Genomic DNA, 20,661 nt, shown 5'->3' with positions numbered 1-20,661 from the left:
CCACCCCCTCCACCTGAAATCGAGCTGCCTCCACCCCCCATAGAGATCCCAGCGGCGTTCTCGGGAAACACTTCTCCCAAAGTGGCAGTCGTTAATCCTCAGCCACAGTCATGGTCCAAAACGTCAGTGAAGAAGGCCCCTCCACCCACACGGCCCAAACGGAATGACAGCACCCGCCTCACTCAAGCAGAGATTTCTGAGCAGCCAGCCATGGCCACAGTTGCGCCACAAGTGCCCACCTCGCCCAAATCCAGCCTTAGCGTCCAGCCTGGATTCCTGGCTGACCTCAACAGGACACTGCAACGAAAGTCCATCACCCGGCATGGCTCGCTCTCCTCCTCCCGCATGTCCAGAGCAGAACCCACAGCTACCATGGATGACATGGCATTGCCCCCACCGCCTCCTGAACTGCTTTCTGATCAACAGAAAGCTGGTTACGGAGGCAGTCACATATCAGGCTATGCAACGTTGCGGAGAGGACCTCCTCCTGCTCCCCCCAAAAGAGACCAGAACACCAAGCTCTCAAGAGACTGGTAGTTACTGCAGGACTTTATCATCATGGTGTCTGTAATCAGTTCTACAATCAGCTCACCTGATCATCTAGGAAGTCAGGTATTCAGAGCCTCCTGGTATGTTATTCAGGTAGTGTCCCGCTGTGTGTGTGTGTATAACTGAGAGTGATTCTATTTATTTCTTTTCTCTCCTAATCTGAAAATGGGTTTTATGTGTTTTGGGTGGATGAGGCACGAAAGGGGATGTGTGTCCTGTCCCTTATGATTTCTATTATCATGTGGATTGGACCAAAAAAAAACTTCTGATGACTTATGTAGAAGGTATTTTTTAAGAGTCCATGTATGGCCTATCTGTGCATGTTGTATATTGTCTGTTAAGGAATAGATGTATAATGTGCTGTTTCTCAGTTTGAGAAGACAACCAGAATGTTTGGTGTTATCTGTGGGGCTTCTCTGTTCTTCCCCCCAGTTGGCTGAAGTTAGAACTGCCTGACTGACATTTCATTACTATACATAAAGGGGCACTTTAAATCAGGAAAATCTCTTCACTTCATAGAACGGGTAAATAGTGCAGTATGGGGAAATTTTCGGACACTATCTGTACCTGGTTGTGCACAGAAAGTAAATATGCGGCATAACTAAACCATTCTGGTTGTAATACTGCTGCAATGATCCCACCCGAATCTAGGATGTGCTCTGTCACAGGTAAGCTCTTTGCCTACAGTACACTGATAATTTAGTACTATAATCCTGGATAGTTCTTTTTATACTGCTGGAATCTTTTCATGGGCTGTGTGAAGCTTCATCAAGCTTGGTGATCCTTCTTTGACTTACTGTGAGAATATTCAACACAGTACCTTGGAATGCTCAGTCCCAGTATGTCTTTGGGTCACCAGTTATGTGCTTTAGGTAGCTGTTGATATTAGGTATCTGTGGACAGTTGCTATATCAGATATACCCATTCTGTGAACAAACAGTACGGTGCATCATTATGAAAAACAAAATCACCTTCTGAAATGTGTCTTTTCTGTGTATTGCTCTCTAGAAGGATGGGGTGATTAAAAGAGAACAAAACTGGCCCCTGTACAGGTATCATTAATCAGGTCGTATATGAATTGTAATGTGTAATACAAAGAATTCCTTTAACTAAGGGACTATCATAAAGGGAGAGGGGAAAAAATAAGGTTTGTTGATACTGGAGCACACTAGGACCTTTGCCTGTTGTCGCCTGGTTGTGGAGATTGGTCCAGGTGTTCTAATAAAGAAGTGTAGTCCAAGTATAGTAAGTGACATGACATATTATGCATGTTCAACTTGGCATAACATGAAATCATTGCTCTAATAACACACTATAATTCTGTATGCTTCACATTACACTACTGTTTTTTTTCCTGTGAATTTTCCTTGATATCTGAGAGAAATGTGATGATAAATTGTTAGGAATGCAATCTCAGAGCTGCTCTTAAAAGAATAAAACCTAGCCATCCCAGCAATGGTAAATGAGCACATCTTGTAATGAAAGTCTCTGCCTGTTGTAACTAAGGATTGCCAGTGTAAAGTGCAAAAATCTTTGACACTGTCCTGAAAGGAAAAAGTGATTCCAATGCAATGGGGCAAGATAGTAAATAGTCCAAAAAAAAAAAAAATTAAAGTTGTACTGTGTACACAAGACACCCATATAACCCATTCTCCAAGAAAGTATTGTGTCATAAAGAGAATTGGTGACACCTCTCCTTTGCCATATCTCCGGGATATTGTCCAATATATTCATGTGGTTATAGAGCAATAAGAATATATATACCATCGTGTATTTTTTTAAAGCCTTGCTCCTTTAAAATATACTTTTTGGATATTTTCAGTGGTTTACAAAGTTTTCTGTGCTTGATATTGTTATGCTTATGAAGTGACCTTTAACACATCTGCATTATTAATTTCAGCATGCACAGCATTTTGGGTAATGTTTGAGTATAGATTGCCAAGCTCCACTGTGACTCATGAGTGAAGTGATTTCCCATAGTCTCTGCCTGCGGTTTTATATTCTAACAATCATCCTTATTTGTGGGGTAAAGAATTAAGAATATGAAGCCAGTGATACATTTGTCACTATGGTGTTTGTGGTGGGTTTCTTTTACATGAAGGTGGGTAACTTCGATTTCAGTCATGTACCTTCAAATCAACCTTCGTTCATCCATGGTGTGAGCCCTAAAACACAGCTTTTGTTTTTTTCAGTGTGAGTTTTTCTGAGACTTCTTTTTTGTGTCAGTCTTAATGATAGCCATCCTGGACTGATGCTTTTGGTGTATCATTTTCTGAAAGAGCAGACATCTTTTAGATGGGGGTCCCCAACCCCCAGGCCGTAGACCAGTACTGGTCTGTGGCCTGTTAGGAACCAGGCCGCACAGCAGGAGGTGAGCGGCAAGCAAGCAAGCAAAGCTTCCTCTGTATTTGCAGCCGCTTCCCAGCGCCAGCATCACCACCTCAGCTCAGCAGGCATTAGATTCTCATTGGAGCACCAGTCCCTGGTGCCAAAAAGGTTGGGGACCGCTGCTTTAGAGGTGGGACAGAGGAGGAACTGTCATTTTTATCCCAATCCAGTGGCCTGTCTGACAATAGGTTGTTTCTCTCTACATTTCTCCAAAAGGGAGAAGGCTATTATTAATCAACTTTTCCTTTGTTATGTGTGAAACAACTGAATCAAAAAAAAACCACACAAATACTTTACATTATACTTCTAGTGATTTACTGCCTGGTGGGTTTTTTTAAAACTGGATTTTTGGGGGGATATAGTTTTGTGGGGTTTTTTTTGTTTTTTTGGTTTTTTTTGCGACTATGTTTTTGTAACTGCTCCTTTTCTCTGATGTGTTTATGGTAAACACCTACTGCCAGATGACACTAGCACTGTGCCTTCTTTCACTGCCTTCTGCTCAGCAGCTCTAACCCAACATAGCTTCTTCAGGTCGGAGAAGAAAATCTGGACAGTTGATTTGGCTGTACTAAAAAACAGCATGGACGACCTCAGCCTGCTATTGAGGGCAGTGCAGATGGGGGCCCTATTAGAGCTAGTGACCTGTTTACTTGTGGCACCCTTAATTTAACTTCTACCACAATTTCAAAATTGAATCACCTTGTACTTAAAGTTTTGGCACTGACTCTGAAGGTCAGCAACAACTTACATCAGGTTCATAGGTACTACTATAAATGTTAGACTATTCTCTATTGAAATTTTATCAGCTTGGCTTTTACTACTCAAATATATTTTCTTACTGTAATTCACTTGGGAAAAGTAACTCTTCCTAAGGTTTTTACAGATACCCATTTAACTGTAAATTGGATTTTTTTTTTTAATTTCTGAGACTTTAAAATGAGAAAGATTGCTCTTTAAAGTTATAGGAAATGATTTTTATCAGGAAATTTCAGAGTAATATAGACATGGTGTTTTACAGTCCTCTAAAATCAAGGTGCTCCTGGCCACTGAGATGGCACATTCTGTTAAGGGCTGTGAACTCTCTTGGAAGTCCCCTCTCTATGTAAATTTACTTGCCACTTAAAACAGTGCTAAGTTTATCAAGAAAGTTAATCTAAACAAAACTGGGGGATCATGAATAATAATTTCAGTATACTGACAATTCTGAGATTAAGATTAATAGGAGCAGTGCATCTATTTAGAGTTTCAAGAGGTGCTATTTTGGGAGACTATAGCTGCTAATAAGCATGGGTCAAGGATGTATTTATAAATTAGCCTGAAAAAAATTCAGGGAATGATGTGGATTATGATTTGACTATAATGCCACCAACAGAACCTTTTGTCAGCTTTTCCTCAGTTAAAAGCAATTTTATGTTACAAACATAAGTGAATTTAAACAGGTAAAAAGTATTTTCCTAATTTTATGTTATTACCAAACTTTTTCATACATCTTCAGGGCTAAAATTATAACTGATATAATCTCACAGATTTTGTTCAAGTTTAGACCAGTTAAACCTGTATGACTAGGTAAACCTTTGTGACTACTCACAAAGTTGAGATTTGATCTACAGAGAGATGCAAGTAGAACAAAATTAAAAGTATCCCACTCTCTTAAGATTTATTTTCCTTTAAAAGGTCAGTAGAACATTTATTTCTACACCTTTACCAACCTATCCCTCAAGCTAAACACATACTCCGTTGCTGTGCCCTTGGAAGGTCTATATGTAAAAGAAATCTGAAATTTAGCTGTAGAATAAACTTGCTAAATAAAAATAAGCAAAACAAGATACTTGATAAACACTTGAAGGAAAAAAATCTCCAACTGATTTGCTTTTTTGCAGTAATGAACTATTTAGAAGAGAAAACAACAGTATTTGCTATAATCCCCAGTGCCTTGAATTCTTTTGGAATAGCATTAAAAAAAAAAATCCAACAAGCAAACTTTGAGGTGCTAATGAAAGAGAGGGAAGGTATTTCTAGTTTATACAGAAATAGAAAAAATGACTATCATCTCACCAGAGATGGTTTCCTCTACCTAAACGGGGACTGGCTGCTTTCTACCAAAGACATGGAGAGAAGTGAGTTGCGTCAGGGTGACAGTGAATACTACATATTTAAGAGATGGCAGATTTCAGAAGTATGTTGATCATAGATGGCAGTTAACACGAAACTCATAACTGTTGATGCCTCAACCTCTTTTTAAGTAGAACATGCTTGAAACAAAGGAAAAAATCTTGCATTTTGGGAACTGTCCATTGTTTGTTAAATTTACTGTAACCTAATACCAAAAGCTGCCATTTTCCATGATTCCCGCCCCTGTATTTTTTCTCTATTGTAAATAATCTTAGAAAATAAGCATTAACTGGAATGTTTCAAATGATTTTGCTTAATTTTATTATCGGCCATTAGTGAACTCCTTTTATAGAAATGTACATTTAAAATATTAGCTTGTGCTTAATGTTGTAAAAAGATTGTTTACTGTTTAAAGGAAAATTACACATTATATTTAACTGGGATTGTTCCTTCTCTTCCCATGTCTTTAAAAAATTGAGTCAAGGCTCACACTGACATCTAGCCTGTGGGAGCTTTGCTATAAATAAGTAAATAGATACAGTGTAGGAATATACTTTTTTAAAGCATGACAAAGAAGGCAAAAGGAACTGCATTATAAAGTACCTGATAGAGGATATTATTCAAACAATTATGCACAGCTTGGTAAAGATGAAGTTACAATTTTTCTTTCAGCTTTGTTGCTGTTATTCTGCTTAAATGTACGCTCCCATTTCATTATGTGCCTTGCTTCCCGATTGTGCAAACCTATATATATAGATAGATATATATAGATATATATGAGAGAAATATATTCAGTACTACTGACGATGTTTTTGTTCTACTGCTGGATTAAGTTATTTTCCAAGTTACTCTTGCCAGTTACTGTCAGTGAACTATTGTAATGGCTTAGGACATTAGTCATACAGTCAGTGTAAATTTTTCAGTTATGTTTTCACTATGTCAGCTTACCCAATCCTTAATAAAAAGAATACATAGATTTCATTTAAACGTGAGGGTCTTTACTTGACTGTTTGTGAATCGGCACCATTAAGAATCTGATTTTGCTGTTTATGTTGGGGTACCCAGAAATAAGCTGTGCAATAAAAACTAAGTGCGATGGTAAATAAACTACAATTTGATGTATTCATTGGTTGACCTTTAAGACTATACCAACAAACTAGGGAGCTTTGGTTATTAAATACATTGGCAATTAAGAAGTGATGATAACTGTTTACAAAGATGTTTTTCTTTACACAAAGTACAACTAGGTATAAACTAGTACAGGAGATCCTTTTTCTTCAAAGCTTTTGGTATCACAGTTGTGTTGGACTGACTGCTACATCAAAGTATGTATAAATGTGTATTCTATTTACAAATCACTGTCATTTACCTAAACTAGGGTAAAAAAATAGAAGCTCTTTTTATATTCAAATAATTGTATGTGGGGGGAAGTGATCAGAAAACTTCAGGTTCACTTACAGCAAAAATAAGGATAGAAAATAATTATTTAGAACAGGTGTCTTGAAGAAGAAAAACTTCATTGAAGAAAAAAATCAGGTGAAAATTGTTTTAGGGCTCAACATTTTAAATATTTGAAGTTTTTAAGACTTAATAAAAAGGAGCGCCCTGACTTAAGGACTCTCTCCAACATGCTTAAACTTACTTTAGAAAAAAGTTATTTGCATAAAAATATTCACAAGACACTTAAATAAACTTTGTGGGATTTTATTTAGGTCAAGTTCTTTTAGTACACAGCAACAATTCCAAATACAATTTTAAAATTAAAAAGTGAATGCTCCCCCCTCATATGGAGGTGGTTAATAGCACACAGAAACATCACTGGCAACAGACTGCTCCCTCAAGTTTTCCTGCACTGTTCTTTCTAAACTTAGAACACCAATCTTACCCCTCCGGGAGCTAAAAGTACAACTGGCCAGATCACAAACTGTTTACGTTCTTTTTTGTAAACCATTTTCTTAAGAAAAAAGATGCATGGACACAAAATATGATAAAAACTGCTTTTCCATAGAATTCTGAAGTTCCAAAAGACATTTCCATTTTAATGTGAAAATAAGCTTTTTGTTTTTTTTTTTACAAAAAAATCTCAAGATTTAGCAAGGATCATTTATACACAGGCCCTGTCGTTTCATTTGTCAATTTTCTTTAAAAGAATTGTGAGATTCTCAAATAGGAACAAAAGTGAGCATACAGAAAACTTTAGATAATGAGCTTAATGCCTCTGTTTAACACAGAACTGTTTTATGAGGCTCTCTCAAATAAGGCTGTTTGCTATGCTCCAGCCAGTCTGAAATATTTTTGCTATATACACCTAATGGAAAAGATAATTTTTGCTGAGTGTAGTTTTTGAAGGGTTAAAATGAAGATCTTCGCTAAATAATGTTGTACTTAATACACTCCTTTAAACAAGTTTGAATACTCTGATGGTATTTATCAAGACAGCATATCTTTTCAAGTATCTGCCTGAAGACACCAAGTAGAACTCCTTTTAAGGAAACATACAGCACAATTAAGACCCTTATAGAAAGAGTACCAGAGCAGCACTGAGTCAGCAACTTGACTGGTATTAACTCGCTGTTATCTGAAATGAACCTCATCAGTTAATGAGACAACTAAAATCTCATCTAGCTCTAAAATTCTGTGACTAAGTAAATCATGTGAGAGAAATCATCACCTTATTGCCAATCAGGAGTTCCTGGCCAAAGAAGTTCGGAAGTGATTCAGATCCCCATTCTTTTCAAAGAGTTAGCAATCACCTGCCAACTCCTTCATTAAACTCTTTTCAAAAGGAAAGGTGGCCTTGCTCTCCACAGAGGAGAAAAAGTAAAACTAACAGTTCCTAATGCAGAAAGGTCATCTGCTAAAAGAAAATGAACACAGAAGGATAAAGGAAACTACCACCATTTTGATGCCTCTCAAACAAAAATCTTAAGTAATCATCTTTAATCAACATAAGACTGTTAAGGGGCACAGCTACATTACAGACATCACTGTAAAAGATGCACAAAACATTCTCTCTGGCTGGGTAATAAGCAGGAGGAGGGAAGGAGGGATGACATGTTTCACCTGGAGATGTGGGAACACGGCCGAAGCAGCAGGCCCTTGCCAACCCTACGGTGCCCCTGGCAGAGATAGGAAGTAGCCAAAAGATGGAAAATAAGGAACTAGACATCTAAAAAGATTCATATTTATTTCAAACAGGCTGAATCAGGTGTAGATTTTGACACATTAACACTTTTTGCTTTGGATTTACTGCCTTGGCCATAAGGCCAACAAGTTGACAACTATTTTCATTCACGTCCCCATGGCCTTTCAAACAGTAAAACCAAAAGATGATTTTTTTAGTCACTTAAAAGATAAAAAGAGTGAGTACCAAGTCAAGAAACATTTCAGGAAGAAAAATCCCCTCCCATGAATTCTCTCTGTCCTGATAATGTTTGCTTACTGGTCAGCAGATTTTAGATTTGGATCATCTTTGCCACAATATTGCGTAGCATGTAAAATTTCTACATTCACTCGGAATTCCTACTGCCAACCATCTAGTCTCAAAGTTCATAAAAAAAAAAAAAATGGGGGAAACTTACGTTAAACAAGAAATACTATTCTCACAGACTATAATAGCATGCAATCTATGAAATATTACATACATTAAAAGTCTCCAATTACTGTAGGCCTGGCCCATCATCATTACATAGTATCCTTCCAAGACAATATACAGAATTCAAAACTACAAAAATTTAAAATATGCAGAAAATCCACCAACAGGTATTGTTTAAAAAAAAAAAAAATCACTCACATTAGTACTAAATGATATAGAAAAAATCGGTTGACTCTTGGATCCCCCGCTGGTCTTCAGTATGAAGGACTTCACCAGTGTCCTCTGCACTCCCCAGTCCAGCAGGGGTCCGACAGGCAAGCCGGTCACCACCAACTCTCGTTGCACAGTTGTCTTCTCTGCTATAGTGTGAGCTGTGGGAACTATGTTGGATTTCAAAATACCTTCTGCCTTATTAAATCCACCTAGCTTTCTCAGCCAAAAGCTATTTAATAAGCTGGAACATCTAATTTCAAAACAGTTTTCCTAGTTAAAAACCAACACTATGAAGAATTTAACCTATACAAGTGTGGTCTAGGTTGGGTCCATAATGAAGCTGAAGGCTCAGAGGACACTCAGGGCCATTACTTTGAAGGAAAACAGAATAAAGGATGTCAAGCTGACCTAACAAAGCATGAAGTGGAATGTGGACCTGAGGCAAGCTAATGAAAGTTAAATTCAAAGTTTTAGAGACAGCTAAAAGCAAAATAGCTGTCTTGGACTATGTGGGGAGAAAACCCTGCAACATTAAAAAAGAAAAAAGTCTTGATAAGGGAACTCTACATCTGGGTCTCAGTTAAATGGTGATGAAGTTTTGTGCTCAGATAACAAATTCACAAGTGGAATATTAACTTCTGCCTACACAACCTGAATTTCCTCACACTATTATGCATGTTCATTTTTCAAATTCCTCTATGTACTATCTCATGTTCAAGGCCTACATGTGAAATAGTTGACTCTTGAACAATATGGGAGTTAGGGACACTGACCCCCATGCAATTGAAAATCCACCTATATAGGTTTTGACTCCCCAAAACCCTGCTGATATCAAAAATCCTCAGATGCTGAAATCCCTTATATGAAATTGTGTAAAACAATGCATACAGTTGGTACATCACATCTGGATTCCCGAATGCGGACTTAAGATACTATTTTTGACCTGTAGTTGGTTGAATCCGCAAATGCAAAACCTGGGGATATGGAGGGCCAACTATATATCTTTTGAAAAAATTCCGCATGTAAGTCAAACTGTGCAGTTCAAATTTGTGTTGTGTAAGGATCAACTGTATTTGCAACTATTGCCTCTCCCCTTTGACCCAGCACAGGGAAGTTACCTGCCGAAGCTCTCCTCTGGCCAAGTCACTGGGACTGGGAAGAACCCATGACAGCTTTGGACCTGATCATGAGCTAGTCCATCAGCACAGTATTCTATCTGCTGAGCAGCAAGCCCTCTTGGATTTTTTCAATATTTATTATACTGATTACAGAAGTGATGATTAAAGCCATCTGCCTTACAAACTCCACTGAATTTGAAGCTATTATTGGGCAGATAAAAAATATGGTGTTTCTCTCAAAGTTATCTCAATTTTTATGTTACTGAACAAGTACTTGGTTTTATCCCACTATTCTTAGTCTGAGATATAAAGTTCAAATTCTTAGCAAGAGCAGTTATTTCAGAGGCCAACCACAAAATCAAGAGATATTTACCTTTTCTAGAGTTAAGTGAGTAAACAGCTCAGCAGCAGCTAACACTGGCCATTTAATAACATTCCAAAAGCACAGTAGCAAGCCTTTTATTCCCAGTGACTATCAACAAACTTGAAAAATAACTGCTATTTTCCAAAAAAGTTTTTTTCTAAATAGTGAAGTAAATAGTTGGTCTGACTTCCAAGATCCTACTCCTCAAAACAGTGCCTAAGGCAAGGGTTCAGGATGCCTACTGAGCAGAATGTTTCTACAGTACAGTCTCTTCAGAACCTTTGCACCTAGCTTCACACACTCACTTCAGCATATGAACCAGGCTACCGCACACATACGACTGGGTGTACTGGCCATCAGTGGCAATGCAGTCTCATGCAGCAGCAGCACATTTAAATCAAACTGGCAATTGTCAACCACCCTCGATGTTTGGAGACTCATTTCAATCACCCTCATAATCTACAAACTGAGAAACATAAAGGGATGCAAGTCAGTTTAGTATTAATTCTGGTGCACCCAAGTGCTGAGAGAATGCAGAATTTACAGTGATAAAGAGGAAATGAGCCATCTGAACAACTATAAAAATGGTTAAGTATGGTATTTAAATAATGGTTCCCTCCTCCTCACACAAGTGGAAGACAGTGTGGGGCTAGGGTACTCAGTAGGCCATAAGGCTAACCCTTTAGCACAGGCACTGAAGAACATCCAATGCCACAGATTCTACAGGAGGAGAAATCCCATGGGTGTACAGTATTCCTGAGAAAGATCCCAGATTTTGTTCTGAATCAGTCTTAACCTGATTTGTTTTACATAGTTATGCTGTTATACCGGTGACAATTTCAGAAATGGTCACTTTATTTCAATCCAGACAGCTCAGCATAGTACAAATGATGGCAGAAAGATCCATTTGCACACTCAGCTTGCTTGCTTGTTTGTTTTAATACTGGGGGATAAACTGAAAAAAACGTAAGTAGTTTTTATCATTTGTATCCTTCATTTGTATCCTTCATTCGTTTCACTGGAGGGGAATCCCAGGGCCTTTTGATAATCTGGGAAAACCTGACTATTCTTGTGAGGGAAACAGCCCTGCTGAGCTTTACTCAGAATAATGCATGATAGACTCAACGTAATTCCCAGGAAAGAGCCCAGTCACTCCATTCATAACTCCCTCATACCAACCATCGTCGTTCTTCTTGATGACATAAATAATGGCTCCTTCCTGAAAGGACAGCTCATCTTCTTTGTCTTTTGTATAATCATAAATTGCCACAACTAGAGGGGGAAAAAAAATAGGATGTGAAAGAGAATAACATTCTTAAAAAGACAGAACCAAATAAATGAATATCCATCCTTTTCCAACTTCTGCAGTACTTTAAAAACACAGTGACTTTCTAAATAAACCAAAAAAAAATTTTTCCCCCAAATACCCAGCCCTATACAATGGAATCCTATCTTCTTGGGGAGATTAGGTTCGAAACAGTAGAAATGACAAAAAAAATCAAAGTACCTTTCAACGGCCTATGGGGAAATATCTCATTGACAAGAGAACAATCCCAGAATCAGAAAAGATGACAATTTCTTCAGATGAGCTTGTGCTGAAGCACCATGTTGTGTAAAAACACATATCTTTTAAGCATTAGAATTATATTAGTGCAGTGAGCTATGAGAGGCAAGTGAGATAAAGGAATAGCAGATTTATGCCTTCCTCACTTTCTGGAGCCCATGTCTATTCACTGAATAGATACTGGTTGAATTCCCACAAGTTATACATGTGAATGATGGGAGTTCACTATATATAGTCTTTCAAAATACATGGTGCATATGGCACCAATTTAACATATTCACAGTAACAGACTAAAGTGTTAAGAAAACCAAGATACCTGTAAGCTCTCCTGTGATTTTCATTGCTTAAATAACTCGGTAGGTAGGGCCTTTCAACAATATCTGTGGGATAATCTGTGGTTCCTAAGTATTACATCTACCTCAACAGTTCAGATAAATTAGGATACCCTATAACTTGCTCAAATACAAGTGAAAATTCATCTTTTTAATAAAAAGATCCTCTGTACTTTTTTGTATCACTCAGAATTCACTCATTAACAATCTCCACTCATTCTGAGAAGCATATAACTTTGTCAGTTTCTCATGCAACTGTAATCCTCATAAGAAAGAAACTACAACAGCAATTTTTGAAATAGTGCAACTTGCCCCAGTAAAGGTGTGTTTCTGGCTTGTTTAATAAAGTTAAATGGCTTTCTTAAACTCGAATATTCGCCATTATAGTGATCTATTAAGGATGTCAGAAAACACTTTAGAGGGGCCTAGGAAGAGTTTAGTGCATATTTCTCAAAATACAACCAAACCCCTAAACAAATATTAAATGACATACAAGTTTAACTATAAATAGAAAACGAGATATGTATTTACTATTTCTAGTCGACTTAATATTTTTAGCTTTTTTTTAGTTAATAACATTCTCGATGCTTACAGAAATGTAAACCTATTGCAAAGTAATTCAGAAGAGGACATTCCCTGTTAATTCTGCCTCCTAATCGCTCAATCCAACACTTCTCTATCATAATCACTGCCCCTGTCAGTGCAGCAGTCTTTAAACTGGGGGTACCGGAAGATTTTCTAAGCTGTGTGAGTGCCAGATAATCTTTGGGAGACTCTAGAGTCTCAACTTTTATAAATACTATTCCAAAAACTAATCTGCTTGAGATAATACCTTTGGTCAGGCATCAGTCATAAAAAGTTCTCCTTTCCTGTTTATCATTCTCTCGCTTAACAAAAGTACAGTGGTGCACTGTCTTAAAATACAAAGCACTTCTGAGTGTCAAAGGAGCAATTCAAAAGACTGATGTCGTACTAAAGAGAACTACTCCACTGAGTAACCCAACCTGTTTGCAAGTTAGGTGGCTCCATTCCTTTGCTTCTAACAAAAATTAAGACTTTAGACAGGTAACTCTGAAGGAGTTAAAAGATTTGAGTGACAGTGCCACATGGAAAATACTTCCATTGCATCTTATTATTGGAAACAAGGTTTTTGGCACCATTACTTTAGGTGAGACCCTCATCTCTTCCTTAGAAAGGTATCCTACCTGGTCTCCCAACCCGTTTTCCCATGTAATGTACTCTACACTATTATCAGGTAACTTTAAAAAAAAAGTTTAGCTATAAGTACATGGGGACTTAACCTGCTTAAAAATCTGCCACAACTTTCCCTCTACCAAGGAAAAAAAAAACAAAACAAACAAACACCTCAGCATGGTATTCAAGGCCTTCCATCACTAATTACAACTTACCTCCCCACTCTCCACTCATACTCCAGCCACTCTCCCTACAACCTACCCATGTCCTCTTGCACATGGCACTACTCGCCATGCCCCAAACAGGCATGCCCTTTCACTCAGAGAACTCCCTCTGCCTGGATGGCCCTTCCTCACTCTCTTCTCTGCCTATGAAACTCCCCCTCATCATTCAAGGCCCTTCACAAATGCCATGTCCTCCAAGAAGCTTTCTAGAATCCCCAGACAGAATTAATGGAACTGTTCATTTTTTTGACAATCATTAATGGAACATCCATGCTGATTTTTAGAGATACAGAGAGGAACAAGACGAGAAACTGTCATAGTCTTGTGGAGACAGAAATGTTATCTGATAAATTATCATACATTGTTGATATTTCCTACCAGGAAGTTATGTCACTGAGCTAGAAGAACATAAGAACTGATGGCTTGATAGAAGGATATAAAATTGGAACTAATAACTCAAAGTTTTCCAGGAAAAATTTAATGCTAGTAAACTGAATAGCCAGACTCAATCTCAGGTCTGCCAGAGCTCAAGCTTAAGACAGTGGTTAAGAATGGGGGCTCTGGAATTATATCACCTAGTTCAAATCCCGGCTCTACTACTTATTAGTTTATAGAACATACTTAACTTTCCTAAGCTTCTTTTTACTCAACTGTATAATGGGAACTATAACAGTGCTAATACCTCAAAGCACTGTTATATTAAAAGAGGCAATGTACATACAAGCCCAGAGCCGTGATATGGTAAACATTCTATATAAATGTTAGCTTCTTTTATTATCATTAATAACTATTACAATATAATATCTTTTCTGTCACACTAACATTTTGATATATTCCCTAACATTATAAATTATTTTGGAACCTCATTTCCTAGTTTGCAAGATGGAGAAACTAACTGCCTTACATATATAATAAGTCTTGCATTATGCCAGGCATGTAATGAATAGATGAAAATACCTGATCTCCACAAAAGTTAAATCAAGATCCATATATACATTCTCTCTTCTTTGCTAATATGGGCAGTAATCTAGGATTAAGATAAACCTCCTACAGCAGTGGGTCTCAACCTTGGAATTCTCTGAGGAACTTTTAAAAATTCTGACATAGTCCCACATCCACAGATTCTGATTTAATAGGTCTGGAGATGCAGTCATATTAAACACTCCCTAGGTGACTCTAATACACAGGCTGAGAACCAGGTCCTAAGGTCTAAGATAGCAAAATGAGTCACTAGGCAACAGCCTTTACATTCAGGCACACTCAAATAAGAAAGGAACCATAATATAGTTGGTTATTTTTGTTTTGCCAGAAAGAGTAAAGAAGAGCTTATTTGGTTTTCATGTTTTGAAAAACTTGAACTTAACAGAGATAAACCAATCTTTGAAAAACATCTTAAGGAACAATTCAGGCATATTCTTTTAAACTTTAAAAAGTACTTGGACTGAAAACAAACTTTCATCTCTTATAAATCTCTCCAGATTTTTACAACATGTTCACTTAAGAGTCAATTTTTAGAAAGCAAAACTTTTCATTGTGCTTGTCTCTTAAGGAATAATTGGACTGGTTTTTCAGAGCTGAAAACTGTCATCGCTTTGTCTCGGACAGTGTTAAAATCAGCTAGAGAGTTTGTAAAACATGTCAATGCCCAAGGCCACATCTTAGTGTAGTACCTTGGGATTTTCCCCCCTTAAAAACAACTTTATTAAGGTGTAATTTAGACACAAAACACAAGCATTTAAGTGGAGAGTCCAATGAGTTTTGACAAATGTATAATCACCACCACAATCATCACATACAGCATGCCACAAAGTTTCCTTATACCGCTATGCAAATTCTCTCACCCACCAGTACTGGTCCCTGACTGAAAATCACTGATCTTCTAGATTTCGTTTAGATAAAGACATAAAGTATGAGTCTTTGATGTCTGGTTCTTTCATTAGTGTAACACTTGAAATCCATCCATATTGCAGCTTCTACCAGTAGTTTGTATTTCCCTAATGAATACTACTCAGTATCTTTTCATGTGCTTATTGGCAATTCATGTATCTGTTTGGTAAAGTGTGTTCAAATCTTTCTTTTTCCTACAAGTTGTTTGTCTCCTAAGTTATTTTGCAAATATTTTCCCCAGTCCAAATGGCTTGCTTTGTCAGTTTCTTGACAGTCTTTGAAAAAAAAATTTAATGAATTTATCAATTTTTTCTTTTATGCTTCATGTTTTTTATGTGCCCTCTACAAGATTTTTTTCCCAACCTCCAAACATAAAGATTTTTCTCCTATATTTTCCTCTATAAGTTTTATAGTTTAGGTTTTACATTCAGAGCTAAAATACATTTCAAATTTATGTGCACGGTGAGTTAAGGGTGGAAGTTCATATTTAACATATGGAGGTCCAACTGTTCCAGCACTATTTGTTGCAAACACTGTCCTTTCCTCACTGAATTACCTTGGCACCTTTGTGTAGATCTTATTTCTAGATTCTACATTTTATTCATTGATTTATATATTCCTATACTTACACGAGCACCAAACGGTCTTGAACACTTTAGCTTTACACTAGAACTCTGAAATCAGGTAGTTTGAATCCTCCGACATTAGTCTTCTTTTCAAAATTGTTTTGACTATACTAGGTCTTTTGCATTTCCATGCTACTTTTAGAATCCCCTTGTCAGTTACTGTAAAACAGACTTCTGGAATTTTTAATGGGATTGCATTCAATTTATAGATCAATTTGGGGGAAAACTGATCTCTTAACGATAATGATTTAAGAACATAATATATCTATCAATTTATTTAAGGCCTTTATTAATTTCTCTTAATGTTTTAGTTTTTATCATACAGGTCTTACATATATTTCATTAAGTTTATTCCTAAGTATTTCATTTTATGTTATTACAAGTTGTTTTATAAATTTTAATTTCCAATTGTTTGTTGCTAGTATACAAAATGCAATTAATTTTGTACATCGACCTTGTAGCCTGAAATCTTGCTAAGTTCACTTTTAGCTCTACCAGCTTTTTTGTAGATTCATTATGATTTTCTATATGCGATCATATCTTCTGCAAATAGACTATTTGATATTATCCTACATATCTGTTGTTTTTAGTGTTTTTCTCCATGCCTCATTTTGCATAGTTTCTACTGTTATATCATCAAGGTTGCTATTCTTCTAAAGTGTCAGTTTAGATATTGTATTTTTCATCTCCAGAAATTCTATGTGAGTTTCTCTTTTTTAAAAATATATATTACACTTCTCTCTCATGTTGATTTTCCTTTACCTTCTTGAACATGTGTGGCATTTATAATAGCTATATAATAGCCTTGTCTGGTAATTCCACCATCTTGGTCATTTCTGGGTCTGTCTCTATTGACCAACTTTTCTTTTAGTTATATTTTTTTTTTTGCTTTTTTACATGACTTGTAATTTTTGGTTGGATGCTGATACTGTGATTCTTACTTTTTAGTGCATTGGATTTTGCTGACTCCTTTGAACAGTGTTGAATTTCCTGGAGTTCAGTTAAGTTACTTGAAATGAGTTGGATGCTTTCAAGGTTTGCATTTAAGTGTTACGGCAGTCCAGAGCAAACTTTAGTCTAGGGCTAATTTGGCCCCATTACTAAGGGGACACACTTCTGAGGCCTCTTCTCAGTGTCTTGTGTATTACAAGGTTTTTCTAATCTGGCTTGTTTGGGAACATGAACTATTCCCATACCTGTGTTATTTCCAATAATTTCCAATAGTTTTTCTGCCTACTCCTCTCTGGTGGTTCTTTCTCCAATTTCAGGTAGTTTCTTGACCACATGTACAGATCAGTACTCAGTCAGACTCAAGGGGACTTTCTGCAGATCTCCAGAACTCTGTCTTCTGTCTTAGTGTAGCTACCTCTTCTCTGTGGCCTCCCAAAATTCTGATCTCTCTCTATGCAGTGAGACTCCCAGGCTTTGTTTGGGTTCCACCTGGAAACTGCTTCTAGGTAGCAAGCCAGGACAATCAAAGGCTCACCTTATTTTAATTCCTTCTCTCTGGGGTCATAATTCACCACTGCCTATTGTCCAATGTCTGAAAACCATTATTTTTTGTATTTTTTTTCCTGGATTCCTAACTGTTTTAGGAGAGAGAGTAAATCTGATTACTATTGCTCTAACTTGGCCAGAAGTGGAAGTCCATGGTTTCTTAATATAAGTTCTCCAGGTGATTTTAATGTGAGGTCAGTTTTGAGAGCCACTGAGTCAGTAGCTTCCATTTCCTTAACAAAAATCTCCTTCAAGACAGCAAACTTTTTCCTGAGCTGAATAGTCCTGATGAGATTTGGAAGCTTGTGTCACAGAAGTTCCATGTCATGGTTAGCTAATATATTCAGAGAAACTTTTCACTAAAAGAAATGCCCAATACTACTTTGTGAAGAAACTAAGAAAACCATTATGCTTTGGAAGAGTTTCATTATGGAGACACTTAAACTGAAATATCTGAAATAAGATGCCACAAAAGAATGCTTTATAAACCATGGGGGTAGCAATAATGAATAATTTGGAAAAATCACCCTCTTCCTGAGGCATTCCAGAAAAGCCTTTTTTTTTTTAATTTTTCTGTTACAGAAACCATTCATAAAAAGCATGTTCAATAGGAACAATACATAACCATCAATAAAAAATAGTCACAGAATTTTACTAGCATGACTTCCAAAATCATGGAATTTGTAAACTAAGTTAATAAGAACATACAGGTAAATACAAGCAAAACCTTACTTATTAGTAAAAAATAAGTTAAGATTCTCTTCAGTACCAGTAAATTTCATTTCTATATAGAGATTTCTTCCCATCCCTCCAGATATCCCTCTGAAACTTACCCTTTTCCAAATAAGATCTTGGAGCCCATGGAGGATCCTCTTCAGCGTAAGGATCACTATACTCAACCACAGCTGCCTCCTCCTCTTCATAATCTTCTGGGGGAGGAGGGGGAGGGGGGGATTCATCAAAGGCTGGTTCTTCCACAGGTGGTGGTGGTGGTGGTGTATCTGAAACTAAGAACGTATCAAGCTGATAATAACACTACACATTATACAAAGTTCAATATTTCCTATCTAAGCTTCTACATTATGGAATATAATATAAACACAGATTGGAAAATAATCTATCAAAAAATGAGTGAGCAAGATAAGTTCCCCAACCAACTAGAATGTTCCAGTCTCCAAGTATAACTTTCTTGCTTCCCCATGGGTTAGTGCTTATGAATGCTGAATAAAGTTTTGTCAAAATAATTATTAACTGAGTGTCTGGAAACTGTTTATGCTAATATATAATCTGCTTCTTCAAAGAAAGAGATCAGTATAATATAGTTTGGGTTTACACGATATTCAACGAGGCGTGGTTTCAGGAATATTAATAACTGGGAGATTTATAACCATATTTAATTTATAACAAATTAAAATAAGTCAAATGAAATCAAATTTTAATAATCTACTTTCACTGAATTTTTTTCTCAATAAATTTTTTTAAAAATAGCATCTTACTAAATTAGCAGGGCAGAATCACAAACAATTTTCGGTAACTTCATCCATGAAAATATTTGTGTTGGTTTTGTTTCCTTATATGTAGAATTTCAACTAATTCAGACTAGTTTATGATGCAGAATTTCTTCAGGCTAAATATCCAAGAGTGATTTAAAATATTTTAAATGTCTCCTTACTGAGAACTGCTTTTACAACTTGGGTATCAATATATAATAATGTCAAAAACATCTCCAAACTCAGGAACTCAAAGCTTTCAAAATTCTTGGTACATACTTGAGTATAGCTCAACAAAATAAAATGAATAAAGAAAGCTACATTTATCAGTTGCACCATTTTAATGAATAGCATAAATTCTCTTCTAAGGTAACGGTATTGTTTCCGTGAAATTCTCTGAGCAATCTTGTTTATTTTCTATTTTTTATCTAAGTCTGATTCAATCAAATGGATTTTAGAAGACTGCTGATACCTGGTGAAGATTATCCATATCAACATCTCTGCCCTATTTCAGTATTCTTCCCATCTGCTGTGCCACTCTGTACTTATCAACTTATCTACTTTATAAACTTCAAAACTTTAGTCATTAAAAATAATTTTTAGTCCTAATAGGTTTTTTAAATAAACGAAACCAAAAAAAAATGTGATTTTTAACATATACTTTATGACAGATTATATATTGTTCGGGTAAAAATATATTGTCTGCATTTCTAAGGCTAAGAGATTGATTTCAAACAATTTCACAAAAACATACATCCAAAGAATGTATGTTTCTCAAAACAGTCACCTTGCGAAATTACACTACAAAATTACTCAAAAATGATGCCACTGCCTGTTTTTACCTTTTCTTATAACTGCCTCAGAGCCAGTTTGATAAGACTAACAAAAGCTACCATTTTATTGAAAACATTCCAATTATTCAGCTAGCACTTTACATTATTTAATTTTTACCTTGAGAGGTGGTATTTTTAATCCTCATTTTATGGATGTGGAAACTGGCTTTCCAAGATTAAGTAGTCCTACAGTAAGTAAGTGGAAGAGCAGAAATTTGGACTCCAATGTTTGTTATCTTAAAAGCTTATAATACTATGGGATGAGAGAAATCCAATAACTTTAATGTTTCATTATTATTCATTCAACAAACACCAACTGAAAGCCTACTATTGCTAGGTACTATGCTCAGCACTGGAGATAGAGCAGTGGGCAAAAATCTTGTAGACATGGATGACCAAACTTTCATTTATAAGTAAGTGCAGGAAGTACTTTACGTCATTATGGAAAACACAGCAGTAGACCAAACCTCTTACATGGGTCAGGAAAGGCTTCCTGAATCCTGAAGGATGAGTAAGAGTTAATGGCCAGGGGGAGGGATGGAGTTGGGGGGTGGGTATTTCATGTCAGATGTAAAGAAAAAAAAACAAAAAGGTAAGAAAGCAGGAACCCTTCAAAGAACTAACTGAAGTTCAGCAGAAAAAGGCATGAGGAAGCTGAAGAGGACTAAGCAGGAA

At 36.6% G+C, this 20,661-nt stretch overlaps 2 protein-coding genes across 15 annotated transcripts in view; one reads left to right on the top strand and one right to left on the bottom strand.

The window, feature by feature from the left end:
* The window catches only part of ABI2 (abl interactor 2), a 95,715-nt gene that overhangs the window by 4,543 nt on the left and 70,511 nt on the right, over window positions 1-20,661 (bottom strand). For 5 of the 13 annotated variants that reach the window (XM_039844506.1, XM_039844507.1, XM_039844504.1 and 2 more), the window contains 2 exons: window positions 18,497-18,670; window positions 11,171-11,611 (listed from right to left, as the gene is read on the bottom strand). In XM_039844506.1, coding sequence (XP_039700440.1) covers window positions 11,436-11,611; window positions 18,497-18,670 — 350 coding nt within the window. In that variant the 3' untranslated portion in view covers window positions 11,171-11,435. The other 8 variants (XM_039844495.1, XM_039844499.1, XM_039844496.1 and 5 more) reach the window with 3 other exon arrangements.
* RAPH1 (Ras association (RalGDS/AF-6) and pleckstrin homology domains 1) overlaps window positions 1-20,661 on the top strand; it is a 117,486-nt gene that overhangs the window by 68,535 nt on the left and 28,290 nt on the right. The window lies entirely within an intron of this gene.

Source organism: Pteropus medius, unplaced genomic scaffold (assembly GCF_902729225.1).
Source record: "Pteropus medius unplaced genomic scaffold, Ma_sr-lr_union100, whole genome shotgun sequence".
NCBI lineage: Eukaryota > Metazoa > Chordata > Mammalia > Chiroptera > Pteropodidae > Pteropus > Pteropus medius.
This window is presented reverse-complemented; position numbering and strand designations above follow the sequence as displayed.